At 42.8% G+C, this 26637-nt stretch overlaps 1 protein-coding gene across 1 annotated transcript in view; it reads right to left on the bottom strand.

The window, feature by feature from the left end:
- ADGRB3 (adhesion G protein-coupled receptor B3) overlaps positions 1-26637 on the bottom strand; it is a 738716-nt gene that overhangs the window by 378637 nt on the left and 333442 nt on the right. Inside the window, exon 10 of the mRNA XM_006016642.3 lies at positions 9677-9871. Coding sequence (XP_006016704.1) covers positions 9677-9871 — 195 coding nt within the window. The remainder of the gene's footprint in view (positions 1-9676; positions 9872-26637) is intronic.

Genomic DNA, 26637 nt, shown 5'->3' on the forward strand with positions numbered 1-26637 from the left:
GGAGAGACTAGAGAAACTGGACCTCTTCAGCCTCCGCAAGAGAAGGTTGAGAGGCGACCTTGTGGCTGCCTATAAGTTCATCACGGGGGCACAGAAGGGAATTGGTGAGGTTTTATTCACCAAGGCGCCCCCGGGGGTTACAAGAAATAATGGCCACAAGCTAGCAGACAGCAGATTTAGACTGGACATTAGGAAGAACTTCTTCACAGTTAGAGTGGTCAAGGTCTGGAATGGTCTTCCAAGGGAGGTGGTGCTCTCCCCTACCCTAGAGTTCTTCAAGAGGAGGCTGGATATGCATCTGGCTGGGGTCATCTAGACCCAGCACTCTTTCTTGCCTATGCAGGGGGTCAGACTCGATGATCTTTTGAGGTCCCTTCCGACCCTAACATCCATGAATCTATGAATCTATGGCCAGGAATGCAGCCTAGCAGCATGTAGAGCAGAGCCCAGCAGATAAGTCTGTGGAGAGAAGGGGCATGGAGGGCAGATCAAGGACCCCATAGTAAAGGAAGGAGTGGGGCAAGGGGCAGGGGCAGGGGCTTGGGTGAATGGGACCCAGGGCCAGGGTGGGTTGTGGGATATAGGCACGGGCGGCTCATCCAGGGCACAGAGTGGGAGGCTCCCCACCACTGCGGGCACCTCCAGGAGGAGCATGGGGGGCATGTGCCCCCTAGATATGTGCATGGGGTGGAGGTGGGCTGCCCGCTGCAGGTTGTGGCTCTGCACCCTGCTGTCTTTGCCCTGTGAGTCACTTGATGCCATGTTGTGCCTCCTGCCACTGAGCGGGCAGGGGATGTGACATGGCCAGCAGGCATCTCCCAGGGCAAAGGCAGCAGGGCGCAGTGCCCCAGCCCACAGTGGGGAGCCCACCTCTGCCCTGTGCACAAATCCACAGCCTGCCTCTGCCCCCCATGCCTCCCCTGGGGTGCGTGCAGCAGTGAGGAGCTGCACCCCCTGCTTGCACTCCTCAACAAGCCTCTAGCAGGTCTGTTCTATGACCTACCTTGGCCCTGGGTCCCCATTCAATCCTACCCCTTCCACCCTCCTTCCCTTACCATGGGGGCCTGGATCTGTCCCCTCCACCCCTTCTCTTCCCCACATCCCTTTCCTCCACAGACTTACCTGTATGGTACTGTGTCTGTATGTGCATGTCTATGTGTGTCTGTCCCTCACTCCCAAGCCACAGCGCCACCATCCCTGCTGCTGCCCCTTCACTCCTAACCCAATGTACCCCTTATCCTGCCAGGGCAATGGGGGACCCCACTCCACACACACACACACACACACACACACACACACACACACACATGTGCAGCTGCCTACACCTTCACAAATCCCCATGACACTCCATCCCCACCCCCAAACCATGCAAAGTACCTGCATAATTTTGCATAATTTTGAGTTTTTCCACACATCATTTTCATTTTTTAGCTGTGTGATTAAAATTGCGATTAATTGCAACTAATATTTGTAATCACGCAACTAATCATGATCCAATTTTTAAATTGTTTGACAGCCCTAATTTAGAGCAAAAAAAAATCCTGATGATTAGATCCAAATAGCCCTAAGCAGTCACTGTTCTGTCTGCCTGTCCCAGTGAAATTGGAGACACACACACACACATCTGCATTAGTTAACATACCACATGCCTAGGGTCCATGGGGCTGGGGTCCCTGCTGTGGGAGATGGGAGGGAGGGAGGGGGATATCTCCTGCTTGAGCATCAAGCGGGGGGGCAGGGGGAAGCCAGGCATACCCTGTTGTGCCTGCAAGTCTCTGCCGGAGCTCCAACCAGGGAACAGATGAGAGGGGCCAGCCCTGCTGTGGAACAGAGGGCCCTGCCCAGTAGGCCTGTGTGAATAGGAAAGTATTCAATTTGGATTCAGATTTGGCTGATTCAGAGGACAGTGATTTGATTCGGATCACTGTCCTGAATTGATTTGGCCAAATCAACTTTGGAAGATTCAGTGCTGATTCAGAAAGATTTGGTGATTCAGATCGGCCAAGGAGCGGGCGCCCAGGGAGAGGCAGCCACAGCCAGGCAGCTGCGTGTCCTCCCACAGCTGCTCTGGCTGTGCCTGCCTCTTCCTGGGTGGGGGGAGCCACAGGAGAAGCCCCATGGCTGCTCTGCCTGACCCCATCCCATGCCTGGCCCCAGCTTCCCAGCACTTAAAAAAAAAAGAAAAAAAAAGTCCCATCTCACTGGCTGCAGCAGTGATTGGGGCCTCTTGGCACTGGTGGCAAAGCCCACCCATGCAGCACGGGGCAGTGAGGGGCGGCAGGTATCCACCCCCCCACCTGGTACCTGCATGGTAGCTGCCCCATGGCGTGGTGCAATGCAGCTCGGCAGGACATTGCACGCTGTCTAGGAGCTGGGGCCACTGTGGCTGAGTGCTGCGGGGCAGGGAGCTGGGGAATTGAAGCGGGAGCTGGAGAATCAAACTGAGGGCTGGAGAACTGAACAAAATGAAACACTGTCCCTTCAAAACAGTGAACCGGAAGTCAAAACAAAACAGTGCTGTTTCGCACAACCCTACTGCCCAGATGTACCTTCTCTTTGTGACAGCCCTAGACCTGGTAGATATAGAATTGAATGGGGGGCGGGTATTTTGTTTGCCTTGCCTACATTGTTCTTATCTGCTGTTGCTGTGTATCAATAAAATTTGCCTATTATTGAACGGAAAAGTTGTGGTTGGTCTGAGGGTTTGGATCCGCCTGGAACACGGTATTTGGATCATAAATCCAGTGCCAACAGTACATCTGCTCTTTTTCTAGGCCCATACTGTTTCCATGCCCTGTATGTGGTAGCTCTGGACCCTGAGATGTGCAGGGATTTTCAGACAGGTAGAACCAGTCCATGTGATTGAAAGAGAGGAGCTGTAAGGTATTTTTCTGACTAGATTATGAAAAAATATGAACCAAGAATCTAATGCTGGGAAAGGTTCTAAAAGGCCTAAAAGTATTTCTGCAATTCTCTTGGTCACAATAGGTAAAGTATATAAATGAGAAAGCATTTTACAGGACACAGATACAGGTACAATTCTAACCACTGGAAAAAGTTTGATTTACCAGGAGAACTAAATTCTGAAGAGGTAATAGAAACACAAAATCTAATGGTCCCACAGCTGCTAGATTTACTTATGGAAGCTCTGGTCCCTCATTTCCTGTTAGTGGTACTTAGATACTACAGTAGTGGGCATTGTAGAAAATAGCATGATAGAAAGAGACAAATTCGGAGATCCATAATTTCCATCCAGTCCTTTCTCTGACTCACTCTGCTTACAGTCAGGATTGGACAGCTATGGTTTCTTAATTTAATTTCCTTCCTTTCAAATGTTTTCTTACTGTAAATATAATGACTCCAATTCTCTGTTCCAATACAGACGTTCTGAGCCAATCTGTAAGCTTAAAGCTGCTGTAAATCTTATTATGCAGTTAGGCAAGAATTGCTCTGTGCATTGGAACTAAGGGAAAGCATTGAGTTTGGATCTGGGCTTGGATTCCAAAAAGGGAGTATGTCCTGAGGGAATGGGCTGGGGCAACCCAGCTGATCAATGGCTGGTCTAGTTGTTCCCCTAAACCATAAGTAGCCAGGCATAAGCTAAACAGCACTAGGCTGTTATAACATGCAGGAGACAAACCTAGTTCCCAGCCAACAGCAATATCAAGGAACCATAACACTGGCTTATAATAACTGTTGGACCACCCTGTTTAATGACAGCCCAGAGAATACCTCAATTAGATTTAATCTAGGTCTAAGCTAATATTCTGAATTGTTGTTTTAAAATTCATGCACGTTTATTTACAAGTTTAATTCCCTCTTCCTAAATATTTTTATTTACAAGTAATAACACAGTTGCCATCTGTTGTGTTCCAGTGCTCATTCATAATAGTATATGTTCAAATATTCCCCACGTGAAAAGAGTCCTTGCTTCTGGTGTAATTACTGTCCCCCTTTTTGCTATTCATCAGTACGCTGCATTTTTCAGTCACTGATCCAGAATCCCATCCTATGTTGTTATACTGTCTCCTGCATGCTTATTGTTCAACTTGACACTGTGTGTGAGCAACTCAATTGTTGCAAAAAAATTTTCTTAAAATATGCAAAGAGAATAAGGTCTTTACAATGAATAACTTGGCACCAATTTTGCATATTTAACAAGCCCTGTATTGAGCTTACTATATTGTCTGCCCAAATAAATAGCTCATTCCATACAACATCTGAAGTTGCAGCATTTTAGTTTTGTATAAGTATGTTAAAATCTTGTAATTTCCTTGCATTCCTTTCATTATTCCCCTCATCATCTAAACTCAATAGATCATATTAATTTCAGCGTCTACCTTTATCAATATTAGCACTGTCAGCAGATAAAAGAGTAAAAATCAAAAGAATGTAATAAATGCATGTACATACTTTAGAGCCTTCTTCATTTTAAGATTTAATTTGTTTGATAGTCTGGAAGATGACAATGATCTAAGGACAAATCATAGTAGCTTTTTATTGAGAAATACATATTTTAAAGTATAGAACTACCAGGATTCATAAGTTACTGTTCTGAAATTTAGCAAAATGCTAAATTATGACTTTCTGAGTATTTAGATCTCATTTTATGTAGATAAAATAAAAATAAATTAACATGTATGCATGTGAGTTTTAAGGTTTACTTTGAGTTACTTTGTGTTCCAAGAAGAAGGACTACTGGGAAGAGATGGGGTCCACCTGACAAAGACAGGAAATAATGTTTGCACCTACAGGTTTGCTAACCTAGTGAGAAAGTCTTTACACTAGGTTTACTAGGGGATGAAGAGAGAAGCCAAAAAGGAAATAAAGAGCCATGGGACCTGGATAAAATGTAGTAAAGGGAAGAAACAGTTGAAATCTTAGCAATGCTGTCAATGAGAAGACAGGATAATCAGTGAGATACCTGAAAGGTTTATGTACTAACACAAGAAGCACTGGGAATAAACAGGAAGAATTGGAAGTCCTCGTACAACTGAGGAATTATGATGTAATTTTGATTATGGAGATATGGTGGCATAGTTCACATGACTAGAGTATGGTCAAGGATGGTCACAGCTTATTCAAGAAGTATAGGAAGGGAAAAAAGAAGGGGGTCCTGACCTATATATAAAGGAGATGTACATATATCCTAAGGTGCAGTATGAAGTGAAAGGTCAGCCTACTGAAAGGCCTCTGAGAAGAGGTCAGAGGGGAAAGCACCAAGGGAGATGCCATGATGGCAACCATATCAGGAAGAAGAGGTGAATGAGGCCTTCTTTAAAAAACTGACAGAAGCTTCCAAATTGCAGGGCCTGGTTCCCGTAGGAGACTTCAGTTATCAGGACATCTGCTTGGAAGGCAGTGCACAAGCAGTCCAGCAAATTCTTGGAGTGTGTTGTAAATAATTTTTTGCTAAAGATGGTAGACAGGTCAACAAGCAGAGAAGCTCTTATCAACTTGCTGCTCAGAAAGAAGGACTTGATTGAGAATGTGAAGGTGGAAGCTAATTTGGGTGACCCTGGACACGTCTACACGTGCTGTTGTTATTGCGCTATCATTTAGTATTGCACTGGTAGCACATGGTTATTATTAGCTGCTACATCACCATAGCTACATGCTATAGTGAGGGAGCACATTGCTAAGGCAACATAGCAGCAGTGTCATGGTTTTTGCCCACGAATGCTGTCACATGTAAACATGCCGAATGACAACAAAGTTGAAGATCTAAGGGGAGAGAAGAAGAAGACAATAAAGACACTGGACTTCTGAAATGCAGACTTAACAGCTATTTAGCAAGATCTCCTGGGAGGCAAGTCTCAGGGAAAAAGAAGTCCAGGAGCACTGGCTGCCTCCATTAATGAGGCCCTATTGAGGACTGAGGAGGAACTTATCTTGATACAACAGAAGAATGAGAATTGCAACAGGAGATCAGTCTGGCTAGGCAGCAGTGTCTCCAATGAGTTGAAACTCAAACAGGAATCTTGCAAAAAGTAAAAATGTGGTCATGGCACTAGGGAAGAGTATTTGAGTATCACACGGAGGATCACATTCAGGAAGAATATTAGGAAAGCCAAAGCATATTTGAGAGGCAGCTGGCAAGAGATATAAAAGGCATTTTACAAGCATGTCAAAAGTAAGACAGCAAAGATAGAGATGGAGTCAAGCAGCCTAGAATAGCAGCAGAACAGGTTAGGGGTTACTTAAAGAATCTAGATTTCAAGTCGCCAGGGTCAGACAGGATTGGAAAAGGTCAAATATAGTGCCCATCTTTAAGAAAGTAAAGAAGGAGGATCCAGGGAACTACAGACAAGTCTGACCTCAATACCTGGAAAGATCATGGGGTATGTCCTCAAAGATCATTGAGACTATCAAAGAAATTAAATTGTGAAGCACCAAGAGGAGAACAAGGTGATCAGAAACAACCAGTATAGATTCACCAAGCAAATCATGCCAAACCAACATGATTCCCTTCTATCATAAGGTAACAGGTTCTGTGGATGCGGGACAAGCAATAGATGTGATACACCTTCATTTTAGCAAGGCTTTTCACGTTGTCTTCCACAGCATTTTCCATAACAAGCTAAAGAAAAGAAGAGTAGATGAAAGTACTGTAAGGGTGATACATAACTGGTTGGATCATCGTGCTCAACAATATGCTCAACATGATCATCAATGTTTGTTGGAAAGAGGTATCAAATGGGATTCCTCAGGGGTCTGTTCCGGATCCAGTATTGCTTAATATCTTTATTAATGATTTGAATTATAGGATTGAGTTCATGCTTAGCAGATTTGTGAATGGCATCAAGTTGGAAGGACTTGCAGGCACTCTGGAGAGCAAAGCTAAGATCCAGAATCATCTGGATAGACTGGGAAAATTGTCCACAATCAACCAGATAAAATTCAGTAAGGAGAAATGCAAAGGCCTGCACTTAAGATGGAATAACTGAATACACAAATACAGAATGGGGGTGGGGGGTGTGGCTGACTAGGCTGTAGTACTTCAGAAAAGGACCTGGGGGTTACAGTAGACCATAAGCTGAATATGAGCCAACAGCATGGTTTTGTTGCAAAGAAGGCCATCTGTGTACTAGGTTGTATCAACAGGACTGTCACTAGCAGATCAAGGGAAGTGATTCTTCCACTCTGTTCAGTACTGGTGAGGCTTCATCTGGAGTACAGTTTTGGGCCCACCACACTTCAAGAAATATGTGGACAGATTGGGAAGGGTCCAGTGCAGAGCAACTTGGAAGCATGACTTATGAGAAAAGCCTGAAAGAACTAGGGTTTTTTAGTCTGGAGACAAGAAGAATAAGAGAGGATTTGATAACAGTCTACAAATATCTGAAGACAGTTATAGAGAGAATGGAGATGAGCTTTCCTTTGTGGCTATAGGGGACAGGACTAGGAACAGTGGCCTCAAGATACAGCAGAGGAAATTTAGGTTAGAGATTAGGAAGTACTTTCTTACTGTGAGGGTGGTCAAAGATTGGAACAGGCTTCTTAGAGTAGTTATAGAATCTCCATTCCTGGACATTTTCAATAGTAGGCTGGACAGACACTTGGCTGAGATGGTTTACTGATGGATGATCCTTCCTTCAGCAGGGGTCTGGACTAGATGGGGTCTGTTCCAGTCCAACTTTCCTATGATTCTATAACTTACTGAATTTCATATTTTTAACTTAGCATCTTTTTCAAAAGGGGATTTTAAAAAGAGTTTACAGTAGCTTTACACTCTATTTCCACTGGAATTCTGTGGGTTTTTTCCTTAAAAAAAATCAGTAATTATTTCCCCCAGGTTAATGTGATATTAATTGTTTTTTCCAGCTGGTTCAGACAGAATTCTAACGAGAATTTAAGAGACAATTCTGGCAGGGAAGAAGGTTGGGAGCAGACAGAACTCAGATCTATATTCAGTCTGTGTATCAGGAAGAAGAGGTGAAGCTACTCCAGGCTACTACATCCATGAACTGAATTGCTGGTGGCAACCACTCTCAAGACTAGTTCTCACAAAGGTTTTTGTAGCTCCCCCAAAACTTGAAAAACTAAAGCAAAACTGTCAAATTGTTTAGTATTAGGGTTTGCAACCTACAGCACATGGATCTGGGTTATGAAGATGTCATCCAGCTTGTGGCAGAGTTTCCCTCGTCAATCTTATGGCTCCTGCACCCCTCATGGGAGACCTTGCTGCAGTGTGGCCAGCAGCCAAGGGATTTTTGTAGCACCCTACCTGGCCCAGTTCTGCCAGTGACAGGAGTTGGCAGCAGTTGGTGACAGGGAGTGCATGGTGTCAGCACCTGCAGTAGTAGGTACCAGAGACTGGTTGCTGCACTGATGCCTCCCCACACTATAATGGTCTCTCTCATGTGGTAGGGGTCAGCGAGGCTAATAAGGAGACTGGACAAGCCTATGTCAGTGATGTGTCAGGGAGGGAAATACAGGGGAAGGGGGAAAATCACCTGTTGGGGTGGTATTCATGGTCTGCTGTTAAAAGGTTGCTTACTGCTGTTTTACAGCATGAAAGATTTGTTGTAAAGAACTCCATGTTTTAGGAGCAAACCTTTCTAAAATTACTGAAAGCCTTGCTCCCACAAAAAAGGAGGATGCAAACCTGACATTTCTAGCTCAGTTTCTACATCCTATTTTAATCAAACTAATTCCCTAGAAATGTGTCCATAAATGTCTGAATTGGCTGAGGGTCACATATGAAACAAATTAGGTTGATTAATTTAACTTGGGAAATGTGTGTGTTCAAAAGAGAGAGAGAGAGAGAGATAGAGAGAGAGAGAGAGAGTGAGTGAGTGAATTAGAAACATAATGGAGAGCCTGTCAAAATCTTAACTCCAGGGAAATTCTGACTAAAATATACCCATCCATCTATATTTATTCACATTTCCTACCTTTATATTTGCGTAAAACATTAATAAGAATTCTGTATATTAAATTACTTTATTATTAATTTATGAACAATCATAAAACCCACCATTTAATAAGTGATGCACTACTGCATTTTATCTTAGCCTCCTTTTTTAAAATATACCTGCATACTTAGAAAAGTGCACATAAAATCCTAAATATAGACAAAATACTACTTGATCCTGGCATCCTGACAAACAGTCACTCTTTAGGGATACTATACACTGAGACAGGCAGCACATTATACAGAAAAAACCCTGGTGTTCATGGCACAGGCACCATTGTAATTGTCCTATGGCATAAGAAGAGTTAACTGACCATGCAAAATACAAAACTGATATGACATGTATTATATGTACTTATACACTCTTTCAATAAGCTCTACATTTTTGAACTGCAGAAGCAATGCCTGAATTAATTAGGTTTCTAAAAATCATGGGTAGATTTTTAATTGAAAGGAACTAGAACAAACAAAACTGTAGAGTTGAGTGATGTTAAAAGAATAGGGAATGCAAAGTTCTTAGAATAATCTTTATGTAAAAAGACTCTCGTACTTTTGATGCTCTGTTATTCTTAGACATTTGCTATATTAAATGTAGCGGTGTCCTTTTGCTCCAATACACTTCATTTTATTCCTAAGTAATGTGCAAGTGTTACACTTAATAAGGACATTTAACTTGTCTTACAGGGTAAATAGATGACAGTGAATGCTGAATAAAATTGTAAGTGGAATAATTGCCTTGCTGTACAGTATTTCTCTTACCTGGACACCATCAGATGCAGGAATGTAACTTGCCCTTTTAAACGTGTCTGTAACATTTCTGAGGATTTCCACAGAAATAAGAAGATCCCCTGCATAAAAGTTTTTCCTCTGAGTTAAATCCAACAGAGTCTTTGTGACCTGGGACATTCCATCACCAGCCAGCATCCTTTGTCCCTTGGCAAGGTGCTCTTTAATCTGTGACAATCAGAAGAGTGAAGTAAATATCAGAACCTACTTTACTGCACCTAAAAATCTCTGAACCAAAATAAACATAACACATTCTAAGGAGTTTTAGGAATCCACAGGTCAGCTGTGCAATTATAAAGAAGTCTTATTTTAAAGAATGACATAAAATGACTTTACAACAGGATATGGTAATTAATGCACAATTTATCATAGAGTTATAAAGTTTAATGATAAAATGGATCATAAATCAATGAATCTTATTTCTATTATTTCATTCATTTACCCCTACATTAAATCTGATAACTTCTCAACAACTGTTCTCACACAAATATGTTGGATTGGGTTGCAAACACAGCCTGCTGTCCACAGTATTGTGAACATACAGTCTTTTTCCAGAAAAAGCAGCTGTAAAGCCATTGTGTTTAATACAGAAACCAAATTTATATAATCATAGTAAATTAGGGTTAGAAGGAACCTCAGGAGGTCATATACTCCAACCCCTTGCTCAAAGCTGGACAATTCCCAAGAGGAGCTGTACAGGAATAAGGGCCAAATTAGTCCAGGCTGCCTTTTTAAAATAAGTTTAAAATAATGTAGGATATTCTTTCCTATCCTAGTCCACTTGTGTTGGTCAATTTGAAAATGAAGGGACATGAACCACTCATTGATCCTCTTGTTCACTTTAAGTAAATTGGCATCTCTGAAATCTTGCAATAATACTCATGCTTAGGAAGTGTGAAGAAATACAAACAAGAATCAAGGAGCAGAAGGCTTATTTTTAACTTATCTCCACCTGCAGTTCTATGCCAGGCCACTGACAAATATAGCTTGTGACAGGGACGCAGAGGAAAGAAATGTCTTTTGCCAGAAGGGAACTGTATGTCAAAGTGAACTTGTGGATTTCAATAATTCCTGAACCCCAACTCAGTATATAAGTAGGATGTAAAGCATATCACAAGGGCAAATGTCATAATGCCAGCATACGCTGAAAAAAGAATGAAGAGGTTTAAGAAACCTGCTCTTTGTTGCATATAAATGTATAAATGTCTCTGCATCAAAGTTCACCAGACAGACCTTCACTCTAACCAAAGTAGCTACAGAGGCAACTCTATAGCCAGCAGCCATACTGTGTGGCATCATCTCTGAAAATGTACTTTCACCTCTGTTTTATCTTGGCCTGATTTTCAACATCCAAAGAGAAGGATGACTGATATGATGTGGTGATGCTTTTATTTTTTGCTTTTGTTTAATTACAAAAAAGTAACACAAATTCAGTATCTTAAAATCTCTACATTTTAAGGAAAACAAATAAGAATGTAAGAACACCCTGATATATAATATTAAAGAATTTGTATTAATATGACTATAACATATTTGGGCTCTATCCTCAGCTGCTGTGGGATAGACTATATATAATTAACAAAGGGTGAGGGTGTGAACAAAGTTGGTCTCTCAAACCTAGGACTATATCCCAGCATAATTCAGAGCAGTCACAAGTTGCTCCAAGGTGTATCTAGATGCTTACACCTCTATGAAGCATCAGAAGCAGCTACCTGGCACCTAAGGGTTGTCCCTACTGAGAGAATCCTCAGGGATTTCTATTTGCTAGGTACCCAGCTGCTGTAACCAGAACAGGGTGAGGATCCAGTCTTATACAGTTTTATCCAGTTAACTACATTAGCAAAAAGATAAAAGCATTATTATTCAATTTCAACAAACAACTGTTTGTAAGATTAAGTTAGGCAAATTACTTCTTTAGACAGATATTTCAGCAGAATGCCTCCTTCAGTGTTCAGAGAAAAGAAAAGGGAAATTATGTGATAAACTTGTTTACAGAATTCATTTTCAGTGATTTTCGTCAGATTTAAGAGTTTACTTTTAAAGCAATCTTGTAAAAATAGTATAGAATGAATAGGGGAGAGAAAGGAGACTTTTTAGATTAGCATCTCTAATCTCGGGAGCTCAGGAAATCTGGGTTGTATATATTACTGAGGTAAATAAATCATTGCTCTTGGAGAAAGTGATCTGCTGGGGAAGAGTCAGCAGGGTTTTTGTAAAGGGAAATCCTGCCTCACCAATCTGGTGGAGTTCTCTGAGGGTACTAACAAGGATGTGGAAAAGGGAGACCCGATTGACATACTATATTTGGCCTTTCAAAAACCTTCCAACAAGGTCCCCATCAAAGGCTATTAAAAACCTGTGTTGGCAAGGAATTGACGGGAAGGTTCTTTTGTGGACCGAGAGCTGGTTAAGAGATAGGAAGAAAATTAGGGCTAAATGGCCACTTTCCAGAATGAAGGGAGATCAAAAATGGGGTCTTGAAGGGATATATGCTGGGACCAATTTTGTTCAACATTTTCACTAACAACCTGGAAAGGGGATGCATGGTGAAATCTCCAAATTTGCAGATGATACCAAATTATTCTGAGTATCAAGTCCCAAGCTGTCGGAGAGGAGCTGCAGAAAGATCTAATCAATCCAAGTAAGTGGGCAAAAAATGGCAGATGAACTTTAATGTTGACAAGTGCAAAGTAATGCACCTGAAGAAAAATAACCTCAACTATATGTATACAATACTGGGTTCTGAACTATTATGACTCATGGAAGAAACCTTAGCATCATTGTAGAAAGTTATCTAAAAAGGTCATCTCAATGTGCAGCAGTGATTAGAAATGCAAAAGGGAATAGAAAGCAAAATCCAGAACATCATCATGCCATTATACAAATCATGGTGTGCCCACATCTTGAATACTGTGTGCAGTTCTGGTCTCTGAATCTCTAAGAGGAGAGGATGTTGTTGAATTGGAAAGGGTACAGAGAAGGGCAACTGAAAAGATCAAGGGTGTAGAACAGTTGCTGTATGAGGAGAGACTAAAAAAGCTAAGACTTCAGTTTGGAAAGGAGAAACCTGATGGGGGATATGATATAGATCTATAAAATCATCAAGTGAACAGGGAATTGTTATGAACTAAGTCCCAGAAAAACTAGAACTAGGGGGCATCCACTAAAGTTAGTAGGAGACAGGTTTAAAACTACAGAAAGTACTTTTTATGCTATGCATAGTTAACTTATGGAATTCATTGCCACAGGAACATTGTTACGAGGAACAATGGTAATAAGCTGATGGAGAATAGGTTTAGGCTGGAGATCAGAAGGCAATATTTTACAGTTAGGGTGGCCAAAATCTGGAACCAACTTCCCAGGGAAGTGGTCCTCGCCCCTACCTTGGGCATATTCAAGAGAAGGTTGGATGATCACCTGTCTGGGGTCTTGTGAACCCAGCATTCATTCCTGCCTGTGGCAGGGGGTCAGGCTAGATGGTCTGTTCAGGTCCCTCCTGACCCTAGCTACTATGAAACTATGAAACTATGAAAGGAAATGGTAGAGACAGATAACACAGTCAGGTTCACAAAAGGACTAGACAAATTTATGGATGATAGATCTATTAACGACTGTTGAACAGAACAGTTGGAGATTTTTCCTTTGGTATCTCTAAACCAATAATAGCAGATGCCTGAGAGGGTAATGCATATGGGACAGATCACTCTACATCTATCAAGTTCATTGCTCTTCATCTAGCATCTACTTCTGCTACTGTCAGAGAAAGATACTGGGCTAAATGGATATTGGTCTAATCCAGTGTGGCACTTTTTATGTTCTTACATTGAGTGGAAGCACAGATAATCTAGGGCTACCCTTCTTACTAGTGAAGTTCTCAGAACAATGTGGCTATACTCCATGGGTTCTATCCCTGTGATAAAACAAGATGCGTGACAAAATCTACCAGATGCCTAGCCATGTTAGGTATCAGCAGAGGTTAACAGATTGGGTTGAAGGAGGCCAGGGCGATGAATTTTACCTCCTCTGAAACATTTGGAAAGTCACCTCCTTGTCCTTCTGAAAGCTCTCCTTTATTATAATGCCCTTAAAATAGTTGACAGTAGATAGCAAGCTGTTGAGCTGTGACTATTGATCAGCATGTTCTTCAATACTGCATAACCATTTCCTTCCACTCCAGCTTTCATATGATAAATAAATTGAAAATTTTCTGAGAGGACATCCATCTTTTTGTTAATTTTGTACTCTAGCTGACACAGTGGTCTCCTGATCCATGACTGGCACTCTCAGTTGCTATTAAAATACAAAAAATAAATAACAATAAGAACAAGAGTTCTTAATGTTTTTGAAAGGGTAAACAGATATAGTGAGGATGAGTTTACACTGAAGAATTCTGCAGCCCTGTAGCAGCATCAGTTGAAGTGCTAATGTTGACCATGTCCTGAGAATAAAGATAGGTGCAGCAGTAGGAGCCTTGACTACAGAAATTTTTCCCACAGGCAATGGAATTATAATAAGACCAACGTCTTAAACAGGAGCCAATGTCAGCAGTGGCATCAGTGAAAGAGAAAACAACAATAGAGTAAAACAGTGAAAATGGATGCAAAGAATGTCATTTGGTAAAAAAGGTAACTCTAGGTGGAACAGTAACCACCAGAAGAGAGTAAGAAAATCTATAATGAGCAGCTTCCCCACCACCAATTCCTATTATGCATGCTCGTGTGTTGCTATTTACATCCTTTGATGTAATGTAGTTCTTTGCTGCACCCCTCAGCTAGTTTACCAAAATAAAATGTTGCTACCATTTATATCACCCTTGGATGGAGTGGGGACAGCGAAGAGAGGGCAGGAAGAAGAATGCAAATGCATGTCTGCAGACGCTGCAGAAAGTAGTACATGATGTAGTGCCATTTCCAGAACTGTACACATTACCATTACCTGCTACCATGCCATTCAGGATCAATTCTGCTGTGTGAGATAACTATGCCCATGTACTCAATAACATACGAGTCTTGCAAATACCGTCAAGAGAAAGTACATGTTAGGCCTGCAGCTCCTACAGAAATCTTTAACTATCACAGGCTAGAAGCTCACTTGGTGTGAACTAGCATAGCACTACTTACTTCAATGGACCTATAAAAATGTACACCACTAGTTATCTTGCCACATAGTACCCACTGCATGGGCACTGAAAGTCCAGAGAGAAGATGAATTATATTCCTCAGAAGCTCATGACAATATGCATTAATATTTCTAACCATCTGCTGGTTATTTCATTCAGGATATATTACATTATACCAGGGTTGGGCAATTATCTGGGCCTGAAGGACACTTAAGGAGTTTTGGTAAGCTATCATGGGTCACCCCACTTCCCCATCATGCCCAACAGCACAGCAAAACTCCCTAAGTGGCCCTTTAGCCCAAATAATTACCCACCCCTGATCTCAGGGCATAGAGGTGAGTGAACAAAGGTTAAAAGAACCTAACCTTTGTTCCCCACTTTTCCTTGCATCCCTTCCCCTAACCTGAGTGCCTGGCACATAACCAGGCCAGGTTGGTGCTGTGCCATGTTCTTGCGCACTGCCTTGGGACACATGGGCGAAGCTGGTGCAGCCATATGCTGGGGACTAGGGGCAAGGGAAGGGCTGCAGGGAAAAGGGGGCCAGGAGACACAGATTACGTGGGCTTGGCCAGGCCAGGCTAGTGCCACTGTGTGCTCCCTGCTTCTCCCTGCACCACTGTCCCTCCCCGAGTCCCTGGTGCATAGCCGGGCCAGGACAGTGCCATGCTGTGTTCCTCCACACCACTTTGAGCCATGTGGGTGCCCTGCCTGGCTGTGTGCCAGTGACTCGGGGTCAGGCAGAAGCCAGGCCAGGATTGGGCAGCCACTCCAGCTGTACCCACATGGTGCGGCCTGAAGCAGTGCATTGGAAAACCAGGCCACAGCCTGGCAGAACCCTGATAACCCATGGCTCCTGGTCCTCTTTCCCCTGAACCTCTTCTACCACCAGCAGGGAGAATCTTACTTGATCTTTGACTCACTTCCGGCTGGGGTGCCTGGTCTGCAAAGGGCCAGAAGGTTGAAGCTGCATAGACAGCTTCACTGGGAAGAAGCCTGGTCAGGAGCTCAGCCCCGCCTGCCTTGGAGCATACACTGGGAACTGGGGGGACAGAACAGGGTGGACTAGGCTGGGAGACTGGCTACTGCTACTGCAGCTGGCTATAGCATAGGGAATAGAGAAGGGTAGAAGGTGCTGAAAGTTAGGACAGCCATAGGCCAGATACAATTCTCCTACAAAAGAAATAACCGCAGGCTGGGTAGAATCATTTGGCAGGCCAGATTTAGCCCCTGGGTTGTATTTTGCCCACCCCTGAATTATACACTGCCTTCCATTGCCCAAACAAGTTACTCTGGTCATCATTCCAGGTCCTTCTAGCATTCTGTGAAGGTCGTTTTTCAGTAGTCTTTCAAGCAGGCTCATTAAAAATAAAGTTTATGAGCCGAGAGATGGTGAAATGAAGCAGCTGTTAAAGTGATACTTCAATTGTCAGCCCTACCTCTAGCAGCATGCATTATATATCTACGTACTTGAAAAATGACTGAAATGTTTAGCTGGACTTTGACTCAGGGTCTCAGCTGTCTATGTCCTCTGATTTGTCAGCATGTATGACACATCTAAAGTCTATACAAATTAATCCTGACAAAGTCAAGTCTTGGCTGCTGGCATCAAATTGACAATTTTATTTATGGTACGTAAATGTAAACCCAAATAGCTATATGCAGTCTGAAAAGCTTGCAAACATCAGCCTCTAGGCAAATTATAAAAGATTTTAAAGCATCATACATTTAAAGAATCAGTAAGAGCAGTTCCACCCTCTATTTTTGTTAAATTTTGCAATTTGATGGCTTAGGTTAAGATTTTGTCATTACTAATGTTGTCATTGGTCTACTCTGAGACAGGCATAGCAAATAAGTAAAAATAAAAATGAAATAAAATAATTGAAAGAAAAAATATATCTAAGTATCTTTCATTATCTGCAAAGATTTTGCTTTGTATTTCCCCCTCCTAGCTAGCACTAGATACTAAATAATTTAAGAAGAAAACTGTAGAATATTTAAATTGAGAATCTGAGGATCCTTAATAAATATTACATTATGAATTATCTTCACAACATTTTTGTCATGTAATTATCATTAGTACTATTTAATGGGTACTAGGGATTAAGGATCAGAAAGTTTATAGACTTAATTTGCAACCTTGGCTGTCTAAAGTTAGGCATCTAAATTAAAAGCTTAAAAATGTAGTCCTGGGCACAATTCTGTTGCCATTCTAAGTTGCATAGACCTATTCAATATATCAATGTTTGATTTAGTGTCACCATGGCTAAGATTACATTTATCATGGAACCAGCTGTGACTATATTTGTCCCAGAACAAAAATGTTGCAGTATTCTTGTGTACACACATCAACCTTCTAATCAGGGGTTAGTGACTGTGTGTAACCCGTGTGCTCCGGAGCATGTGTGCTTTTGGCTCCCCCCAACCACACACAGAAGCATCAATCAGGTAAACCGGGAAGAGTGAGGGGAGGAGGTGAGGAGCCAGGCCAGCTGTAGGGGATCGGGAAGGGTTTTTTCACCCTCCCATCCCCGTATAGCTGAGCTGGGCAGGAGCCACACTCCTGAGCCACATGAATAGGCCAGGCAAACAGGCACGTTCCTCAGGGGCCTGACAGACATCAGGACAAGGGGATACCAAGAGCACCCATTGGTGGGCTTAAATGTCTCTGCACTAATGCTAGGAGCAGAAGGAACTTTCACTCCTGCTTGGAAGCAACAACTTCAATCTGGTTGGGATAACTGAAACCTGGTGGGACCCTACTCATGATTGGGCGGTAGGCATTGAAGGTTATAGGTTGCACAGACGGGGTGGGATACAGTAGGGAAGAAAAGGGGGTGAGGTGTAGCTCTCTATGATAAGGAGAAATATACATCTTCTATAATCAAGATGGGATCAGAGAAAGGCCAAAATGAGTTACTGTGGGTTAGGATACAAGGGAGTCGAAGGGAAAGGGACTTGGTAGTGGGAGGCTACTATAGACTGCCACACCAGGAGGATGAGCTAGACCTGGAATTCTCTGGGCAGCTCTAAGAGGCCATACGGTCAAGAGATACGGTTGTCATGGGTGACCTAAACTACCCTGACTTCTACTGGGAGGATCAGTCAGCCAGAACTAATCATTCATGTAGGTTCTTAACCTGCATACAGGACCTCCACCTAACACAGGAGGTATATGATCTCACTAGGGGGAATGCCTTGCTGGATGTGGTGCTAGCTACAGGGGATGACCTGGTGGGGGATCTGTAGGTACAAGGCAACCTAGGGGATAGTGACTATGAATTGATTGAATTCACTATCTGGTGAAGGGTGGGAAAAGTAACCAGCAGGGCAGAAGTGCTAGACTTCAGAAACACTGACTTCAGGGTGCTTAGGAGATTACTTAGTGAGGCATTAAAGCTCAAGAGCATTGACAAAATGGGGGTCCACGAAGGATGATCATTCCTCAAGGAAGCGATCCTTCGGGTGCAAAAGGAGACAATCCCACTGCATAGAAAAGGGGGCAAAGGGGCCAAGAAACACTCCTGTCCAAACAGGGAAATCCAGGAAAGCCTAAGGGCAAAAAAAAGGGGCATACAAGCTGTGGAAGCAGGGGGTAGCTGCCAAGGAAGGGTATACTTCCTTGGCTCGCACTTGCAGGGAATCAGTTAAGAAAGCCAAATCAGCATTAGAACTCTGGCTGGTGACAAAAATTTAGGACAACAAAATGTCCTTCAGGTATATAGGGAGCAAAAAGAAGGCGTAGGGCGGCATAGGACCCCTACAGGATAGACAAGGGCAGTTGGTGACAGATAGGAGGGACAAAGCAGAGCTCTTCAATGAGTTTTTTGCCTCTGGATTCTTGAACTTGGATCTAGATAAATCTCCCAAATGCATTACTGACAGTAGCAGAAGAAACACCAGCCCACCTACTGTCAGTGCTGACCTAGTAAAGAGACACTTGGAGGGGCTGGATGTGTTTAAATCAGCAGGCCCAGATGAGTTCCATCCAAGGGGGCTGAAAGAATTAGCATAGCCACCGGCACGGCTGTTTGAGCATTCGTGGTGCTCAGGTGAGGTCCCGGAGGACTGGAAAAGGGCCAATTGGTCCCTATTTTCAAGAAGGGGAGGAAGCAGGATATGGGTAACTATAGGCCAGTTAGTCTCACCTCCATCCTTGGGAAAACCCCTGAAAAAATGATCAATGATTATATTTGTAGGAGTCCAGTGGGTAATATAATGATGAAGAGCAACCAGCACGGGTTCATAGCAGGTAGATCCTGCCTGACTAACCTTGTTTCTTTCTATAACCAGGTCACTAAAAGCTTAGATGCAGGAGTCGAGGTACATGTCATCTACTTGGACTTTAAGAAGGCCTTTGCCACGGTATTCCATCCATTCTTAAAAACAAATTGAATGGCTGTGCCATAGATGATTACACAGTCATGTGGGTGTCAAATTGGCTTAAGGGTTGTACTCAGAGAGTGGTGGTGGATGGGTTGGTATCAACCTCAAAAGATGTGGGCGGTGAGGTCTCCCAAGGCTCGGTCCTTGGTCCGGTGCTGTTCAATATCTTCATCAGCGACCTGGATAAGGGCATGGAAAGCACTCTGTCCAGATTCTCAGATGATACCAAACTATGGGGTGAAGCAAACACACAGGTGGGAAGAAATAGAATCCAGGTGGACCTGGACAGGTTAGAGAAGTGGGCAGAACAACAGGATGCAGTTCAACAAGGACAAGTGCAAGGTGCTGCATCTAGACGGAGGGAATCACCAGCACACCTATAGGTTGGGGGATGACCTTCTCAGTAGCACAGTGGCAGAAAGAGATCTTGGAGTCATTGTTGACTCCAAGATGAATATGAGTCTTCAATGTGATGAAGTAATTAGCAGAGCTAACCGCACTTTGTCATGCATTAGTAGGTGTATCATGAACAGGCCCAGGGAGGTGATGCTCCCCCTCTATATGGCACTCGTCAGGACACAGCTAGAGTACTGCATCCAATTCTGGGTGCCGCAATTCAAGAAGGATGTGGACAACCTTGAGAGGGTCCAGAGGAGGGCCATTCATATGGTTAGAGGCCTGCAGGGAAGGCCTTATGAGGAAAGGCTGAGGGGCCTCGACCTTTTCAGCCTCTGTAAGGAAAGGCTGAGGGGGGATCTCGTGGCAGTATACAAATTCACCCGGGGGAGGCTACAGGGAATAGGAGATGCTCTGTTTACCAAGGAATCCCTTGGAATAACCAGAAACAATGGCCACAAGCTGATAGAGACTAGATTTAGTTTGGACATCAGAAAGAAGTTCTTCATGGCTAGGGTCTCCATAATCTGGAACAGGCTTCCAAAGGAGGTGGTGCTCTCCCCTACCTTGGGGATCTTTAAGATGAGACTGGAGAAGCAACTGGCTGGGGTCAAATAACCCCAGCACTTTTTCCTGCTTCTGGCAGGGGTCGGACTTGATGATCCTTTGAGGTCCCTTCCGACCCTAGCATCTATGAATCTATGACTGGCTGCTGCTTTTCTGCCATTGATTTAGTGAAGTAATTCTGGGATAACTGTTCAGATGCACTTCACAATGTCTCAGAACAAAGTGTTAACACTTCTTGGGCGTGCCTACATGTGCCCCTATAGCGCCATTGTTACTGCGCAAACATTTGGTACTTCTTTTGGAAGTACTAAATGATGGCACAGTAACAGCCCATACTGCACTATGTGCACAGCACACCGTTATTTTTAGCTGCTACGTCACTGTAGTGACACGCAGACTGAGGGAGCACATTGCTATGGCAACATAGCTGCGGTGTCATGGTTTTTGCCCCTTATCCCACAAACCTTTTTAGGGTTTGTCCCAGACAATAGACATGAATACCTGAATGGCTGTACTTTGTCGAGGGACCAATGTAACATCTGTTTGTAGCCTGTGAGAAATCCATCCCTTTGAGACCTGACCAAAAGATCATAAATATATTTTTTCTCTATCAGTCAACATGACTTGGTATAATTAAGGAATATGGAGTCTGAAAAATTATGTATTCTTCTTTTAACTAAATAATATGTTTATTTTATTATATTATTCCTAAGATTTCTTAAAAATAGAAACATAAAGGGTGCCTATACATGAGCAGGGAAGCATGGGGATGCTAATATATGAGACGTTCCAGGTGCTTTAATTAGAGCGGCTCTTTGAGCTGCTCTAATTAAAGTGCGTCCCCTCTCCCAGAGCACGTGAATAAATTAAAGTACTCCCCCACTCCCAGAGCACGTGAATAAAGGTCCAAATTGGCTAAAAAAATTTTGCAATCAATAACATTATTTCAGTCATTATTATTTTTTCAAACAATTATTACAGTTACACCTAGCATCTTAGAGGTACTATGTAAACATAAAAATATACAAGGACACACTTGCTGCTTTGAATATCTATAATTTAATCCCATTTAAGGGTTCTTCTCTTTAGGAGTAAAAAAACTTTGTGAAGGAACTGCTAAAGGATTTTGTCACTTTGTCTTCACTGAAATTAGTCAATGGTCTCAATCTAGTCCACAGTGGGTACATCTATATGTGCTATTAAGGTGACATGATAAACTCTGGTGCAGTTCACACCAGAGTCAACTGCTCCCAGGCATAATGTCCACATAAGCGCTTGGGACCACAGCAGCTTGAGCTGGTGCAGAGCAGACCTAGGCTGGCAGGGGGCCCGGGCGAGCGGGGAGCCCCAACTCTGGATGGCAGCAGTGGGTGGCGGGGGCGCTGGTTGGGGAATGAGGATGGTAAAGTGCCGGGCTAGGTGGCAAGCCTGCCAGACCTGGTTACTGTCTACATGTACATTTCAGCACACACAATTACTCCATAGGACTATCCTATGGTGGAGTTAACTGAGTACACCCTAATACCAGCTCACGTGTAGACAGTGATGCTTTACAGCAAAGCTAATAAGTCAGTTCTGCAGTAAAGTACACATGTAGATGCACTCAATATATATATGAACCCCACATCACTATAGTTTGCATTCTCATCATAAAGGTCAGCAAAGTCTAAGGAATAAAAAGCTGTGGAAAATTAACTTTCCTCTTATCTATTGATGAATACCTCATAGGTATTAGCAGAGTAGTACAAAAGTTTTGCCTTGCCACTGGCCATCATCTGTGGAGTAATTGGGCTTGATCATCACCCTCTCTTTAAATTACAATTCAATTCTATTGTCTCCAGTGGAGTCATTTTTTATTTATACAGGGGTAAATAAGAACAAAAATGGATGCTTTTTAACAGACAATTCCTGCTTTGGATGTCACCTTTTTAGCACCTGTTGCCTATTTCACAGGCAATACATTTACCAAAACAATTGAATTACCAAACAAGAAGAAGAAGAAAAAAAGAGTTGGTGTGCAGGGCAAGAGACACAAACAACAGAACTGTACACTGCTCTACACAGTTTGCAGGAAAGCTGAAGCTTGGCACCAAAGCCAGACAAACTGTATGTGCTCAGTCCTTATGGTTTGGTGCATGATGCAAAAATAATCTCATAAAATTAGCTACTGTCTGTGCTGAATTTACATACTTTCAGAGGAAGAAAACAGCCCATAGGGCTACTAAGTTCTTAAACTACTTTCTCTCCTTCCAATAGAGGGTTTCCACTCTCCCCTTCATGATGTTTTTTACTGCTCTCCCCAATATAACTCCCCCCCTCCCTCAAATGCTTTATTACTACTAATTCCCGCCATAAAGCTTCGATCACCAAGGAGGTATTATGTGCAGCTGCAGTCTCCTAAAACGGATGATGCCTGCTGCATACAGGTGTACAAATATAATAGCTGATATACTTGGAAGTATGTAATGATGCATCCCTTAGTACAGAATATCATTATAAAGTGTCTATATTTTAATCTACCACAGATGCAAGAACATTTCTGAACAGGAAGATTGTAGAATTATTCTCCAATCCTAGAAGAAATAACTTGAAGGAAAACAGTCACTAAAGGGGCATCTCTTTCTTTTGCTGTAATTCCTTTCTTTCTTGAAGTTGTCACTGAATTTTGTTGGACAGGATTTTATGACTCTTTTTGTAAGTAATAAATGCAGCAATTATCTGGCATTAGTCCTGTTCACAATAGAGTGCTGTGTGAGGGGTTTTGTTGTTGTTGTTGTCATTTTTTCACCAGAGGGCACATTTCTACACTTTTGTGTTAACAATACATAATGCAAGTTGGCACAAGCAAGAGTTGAGGAGACAGAGAATAAGTCTGAAAGGTTTGTTTTCATTTTATGACAGAGCATTGCTAGGGGTTTCAGTCTCATGGCTGCCCATACTGAAGGAACAGCCAAAGCTGGGGGTTATAGAGATTGGATGCACATCTGATGATCTGTCTTCTGATACAGGACATCTTGATAACCAGGGCTCCTCATGCTTGTTTCCCTAAACCACCTCTCTCTTACTATACGTTACAACTTTACATTTTCTGTTTACCTTACCAGAACTAACTAGTTATTATTTATATCACAGGCCAGAGGTGCTAAATCATACATTGGAGCCTCATCATGCTAGGCACAATGTACACAGAAGAAAAGCACAACTCATGCCTCAGAAGACTTTTTAATCTATGTTCAAGACAGGAGACAATAAGAGGATGCATCAAACAGACTGGAGGAGCACAAGGTAACACTGGGATGATTATGTTGTGTAATGTCCTGTGATCAGTGCTTTCCAAACTGTCTTGCCAAATGCCTACAGCCATTTTGCAAGGCACATTAGAAGAGGAATCCTACAGTTTGGTAGGTTTTAGGGGATAACTGAACAAGTAGTTTTTCTATCTAAATCCCAAATGGCCTTCTTTTTTCTTTTTCTCTCTGCCAACAAGGTAGCGAAGTTCACCTGTTGGCTGCAGTGTTGGTTGGTTTGGAATATCAATGTGATCAGGGAGCACTCAGCTCTGACTGCTGCTGCAACATAACTCAGCATAAAGAAACAGTAACAGAAAAACCAGGAATAAAATTAATTCTACTTCCCCCCACCCCCTTTTCTTTGTAAATCAGACCTGATTGAAAGGCCTGAGGATGGTAAATTAGGGAGGGATATTTTCTGGCATCCTGACACAGGGTATACTTGGGTTTTAGAGAAGGAATGTACAAAAACAGGAAGGATGAAAGGCAACCAATTCTCATTAAGACAGTCATAGCCTATATATTTTTCTGGGATTGCTGCATCTATTTGTGTACATAGTTTCCTTTTTTCTTTTCATTACCCTTTTTTATTTTTGTGAATAATTTTGAAAAATCTTGATGCAGAATGAGAAAAATTGGAATCTCAACGAATTTCAATAGAATCATCGGAAAATAGGGCTCAGAGAAACCTCAAGGAGGTCATCCAGTCTAACCCCATGGTCCAAGGAGAATTATATCTGTCTACATTAGCTCAGGTTATTAATCTTACTTGAACTTAAAAAACCTCCAATGAGAAAGAAACCACAGACTCTGTCAGTAAAGGGACAGGGAAATTGATTCCCATTTCCCACTTCATTCTTTTGATCAGGTGCTTTGGAAAAGGGGAGAACAGTATTTGCTGCTGCAGCCTCCTAACAAGTTACAAAGATGACAGAATAGGATCAATTCCTGTAACATCCTAAACATACTGATTTGGGAAACAGAAGGACCTGATTCACAATATGCTAAAAGTGGGAAGGAAACAGAAATAAGGAGGCACTGGTGGGAGAGACACATTTAAGTCTCTATTAAATAAGAATGCCCACTTTGCCCTGCAAATATCTAAAAAGAGTAAATCAGCAAAGTAGCAAAAGCAAGCAGAGGAAGCCTTTTTTATTAACATGTGTAGAACAGGCATTTCATTGAGGAATACACAGTCTGGCTGATAAACTGCCCTTGTAATGTAATTTGGAAAAAAATGAAATCATCTCTAATGAGCTGCAGCTGAGCAAATCATTATTCACCTCAGAGTTCTTTTGATCAAATTATATTTCAGCCCAGCATTTGCAAAATACTGAATAATGTTGAGGAGAAAATGGAAGCAAAATTATGATGTAAGCTGGAAGAAGCAGAAAAGCATTTTATGGGAGATATCATTTTGACATACAAGATTCACCAGTGTAACTCCTAATATATTGGTATGAGACAATCTTCATAAGTCCCATATCCTAAAATCAATATCATAAAACTAGGCAGCTATTTTATGTACAGATTTCTGCTACCAGTGTCTCAAGAGTTAACATTTTTTTACCAATTAGAAAAACTGTGTTTCTCCTCTAGAATAAGAGCCTGAATTTCAAGCATAATATAGTGGGTAGATCATTTAAGATCACTAATCATGGACTTAGTTGTCCAACTTTAGAAACTGTTTAGGAAATAAGCTGTGATAATGGAGATTTTTCTGCCTAGTGGTTAAGTCACTAGGGAAAGGTAGGAGTTAGAATCCAAGAAGGCAGAGTTACCACATGCAAGGGAGAAATACAGAGACAGAGTCCAAGTTCCAGACCTGGGCAGGGTTCTAGAGTCAGAGATCAAACTACCAAATCCAAAGGGAATTCCCAAAAATCCAGCATTCGAAGCAGAGCCAAGTGAGATAAGGAGTCAGAGAAGCCAGAGCTTGGGGCCTAGGAGGCTTTTATTATTATGATGATGAAAATATCAAACAGCTTGTTTCTTCTCACTTTGCACATTCTCTTTAGCCACTTCCAACTCCCTCCCCTTTTACTCCCATTTCCCTATAAGCCCTGCCTACTTTGTTCCTCTTACCCTACCCTCAAAACTAAATGACAAAAATAAGTAGGCCAGGAATCCTGATCTTCTCATGACCAGATTCTATCTCACAGGGCACATCTACATGTTGTCACGACCCAGTGATTTTTGTGCCTCAGCACTATGGAATTTCCTGGCCACATGAGAGCTCCTTTGCACGGCAGAGTGTTCTGCTGCAATTGAGAGCCCGCATGTAGGAGAGAGTTCCCGCCAATTTGCAGTTTCCTTTGCAGGATGCATTTCTTCTTTGCAGCACAGAAATGCACGGTGCAAAGAGTTCCCGCTATTCGAATGTAAATTTGTGCCCCGCTATTGGCCAGTGCTAAATTATTCATACGTGGCGGCTAGGAATTGGCTCGCTAGCCGTTTAGAATTCCGCGTGACTTCCGCCCAAGTCGAAGAGCTTTGAGCACGCCGCAGAGTGCCTCTGAAGTTATCTGACTTGCGGCTGCCGATTGATAGACTGATCACCTATCGATCTTTCTTCCCGTCGCCGAGTGCAACCCCGACGTACCCCTTTCCCCGCCGGCTTCGAATTGCGGACGGATTAACTGGCTTGGGCCCCGCCAGCTGGAACAACTCGCGTGGTTGTTCAGATGACCGGACCACCTGCGTCGTGATTGCAAGCAGCGTGAGTAATGTTTTTTGCAACCAATAAGTTGTGTCTGCCTCTCCATTCACCAGCCCGCCCTAACATACGACCAATTTCTAACGCAACTCGAGTCGGCTCTGGCCGTCCGAGACATGGTGACGAGGATGGGATCTAAGGGCACGGTGATGGAGATGAATCTGATCGGGTGCTGCCCCTGGCGCACCGGGACACGCCGCGTAGAGAATGCAAACGAACTATGGGCGCATATCGCTTACCACCAGGCGATAGAAGGAGATCAAAGAAATATTGATGGTTACTTCTCCATAAAAAGAGAAGCAGCTGTGGTAAAAGAATGGAGAACAAAGCTATCCCTCGGGGAGTTCGGATGCATAATGGGGAGCGACCGGGTCTATTATCGGCCCCCGGAGGAAACATCAACCATATCCCTAGCTGGGGTGAAGGCGCGGAAGGCAGAAAAGCTGACCCCCGCTCAGGAGTT

This window comes from Alligator sinensis, unplaced genomic scaffold (assembly GCF_000455745.1).
Source record: "Alligator sinensis unplaced genomic scaffold, ASM45574v1 scaffold499_1, whole genome shotgun sequence".
NCBI classification, from domain to species: domain Eukaryota; kingdom Metazoa; phylum Chordata; order Crocodylia; family Alligatoridae; genus Alligator; species Alligator sinensis.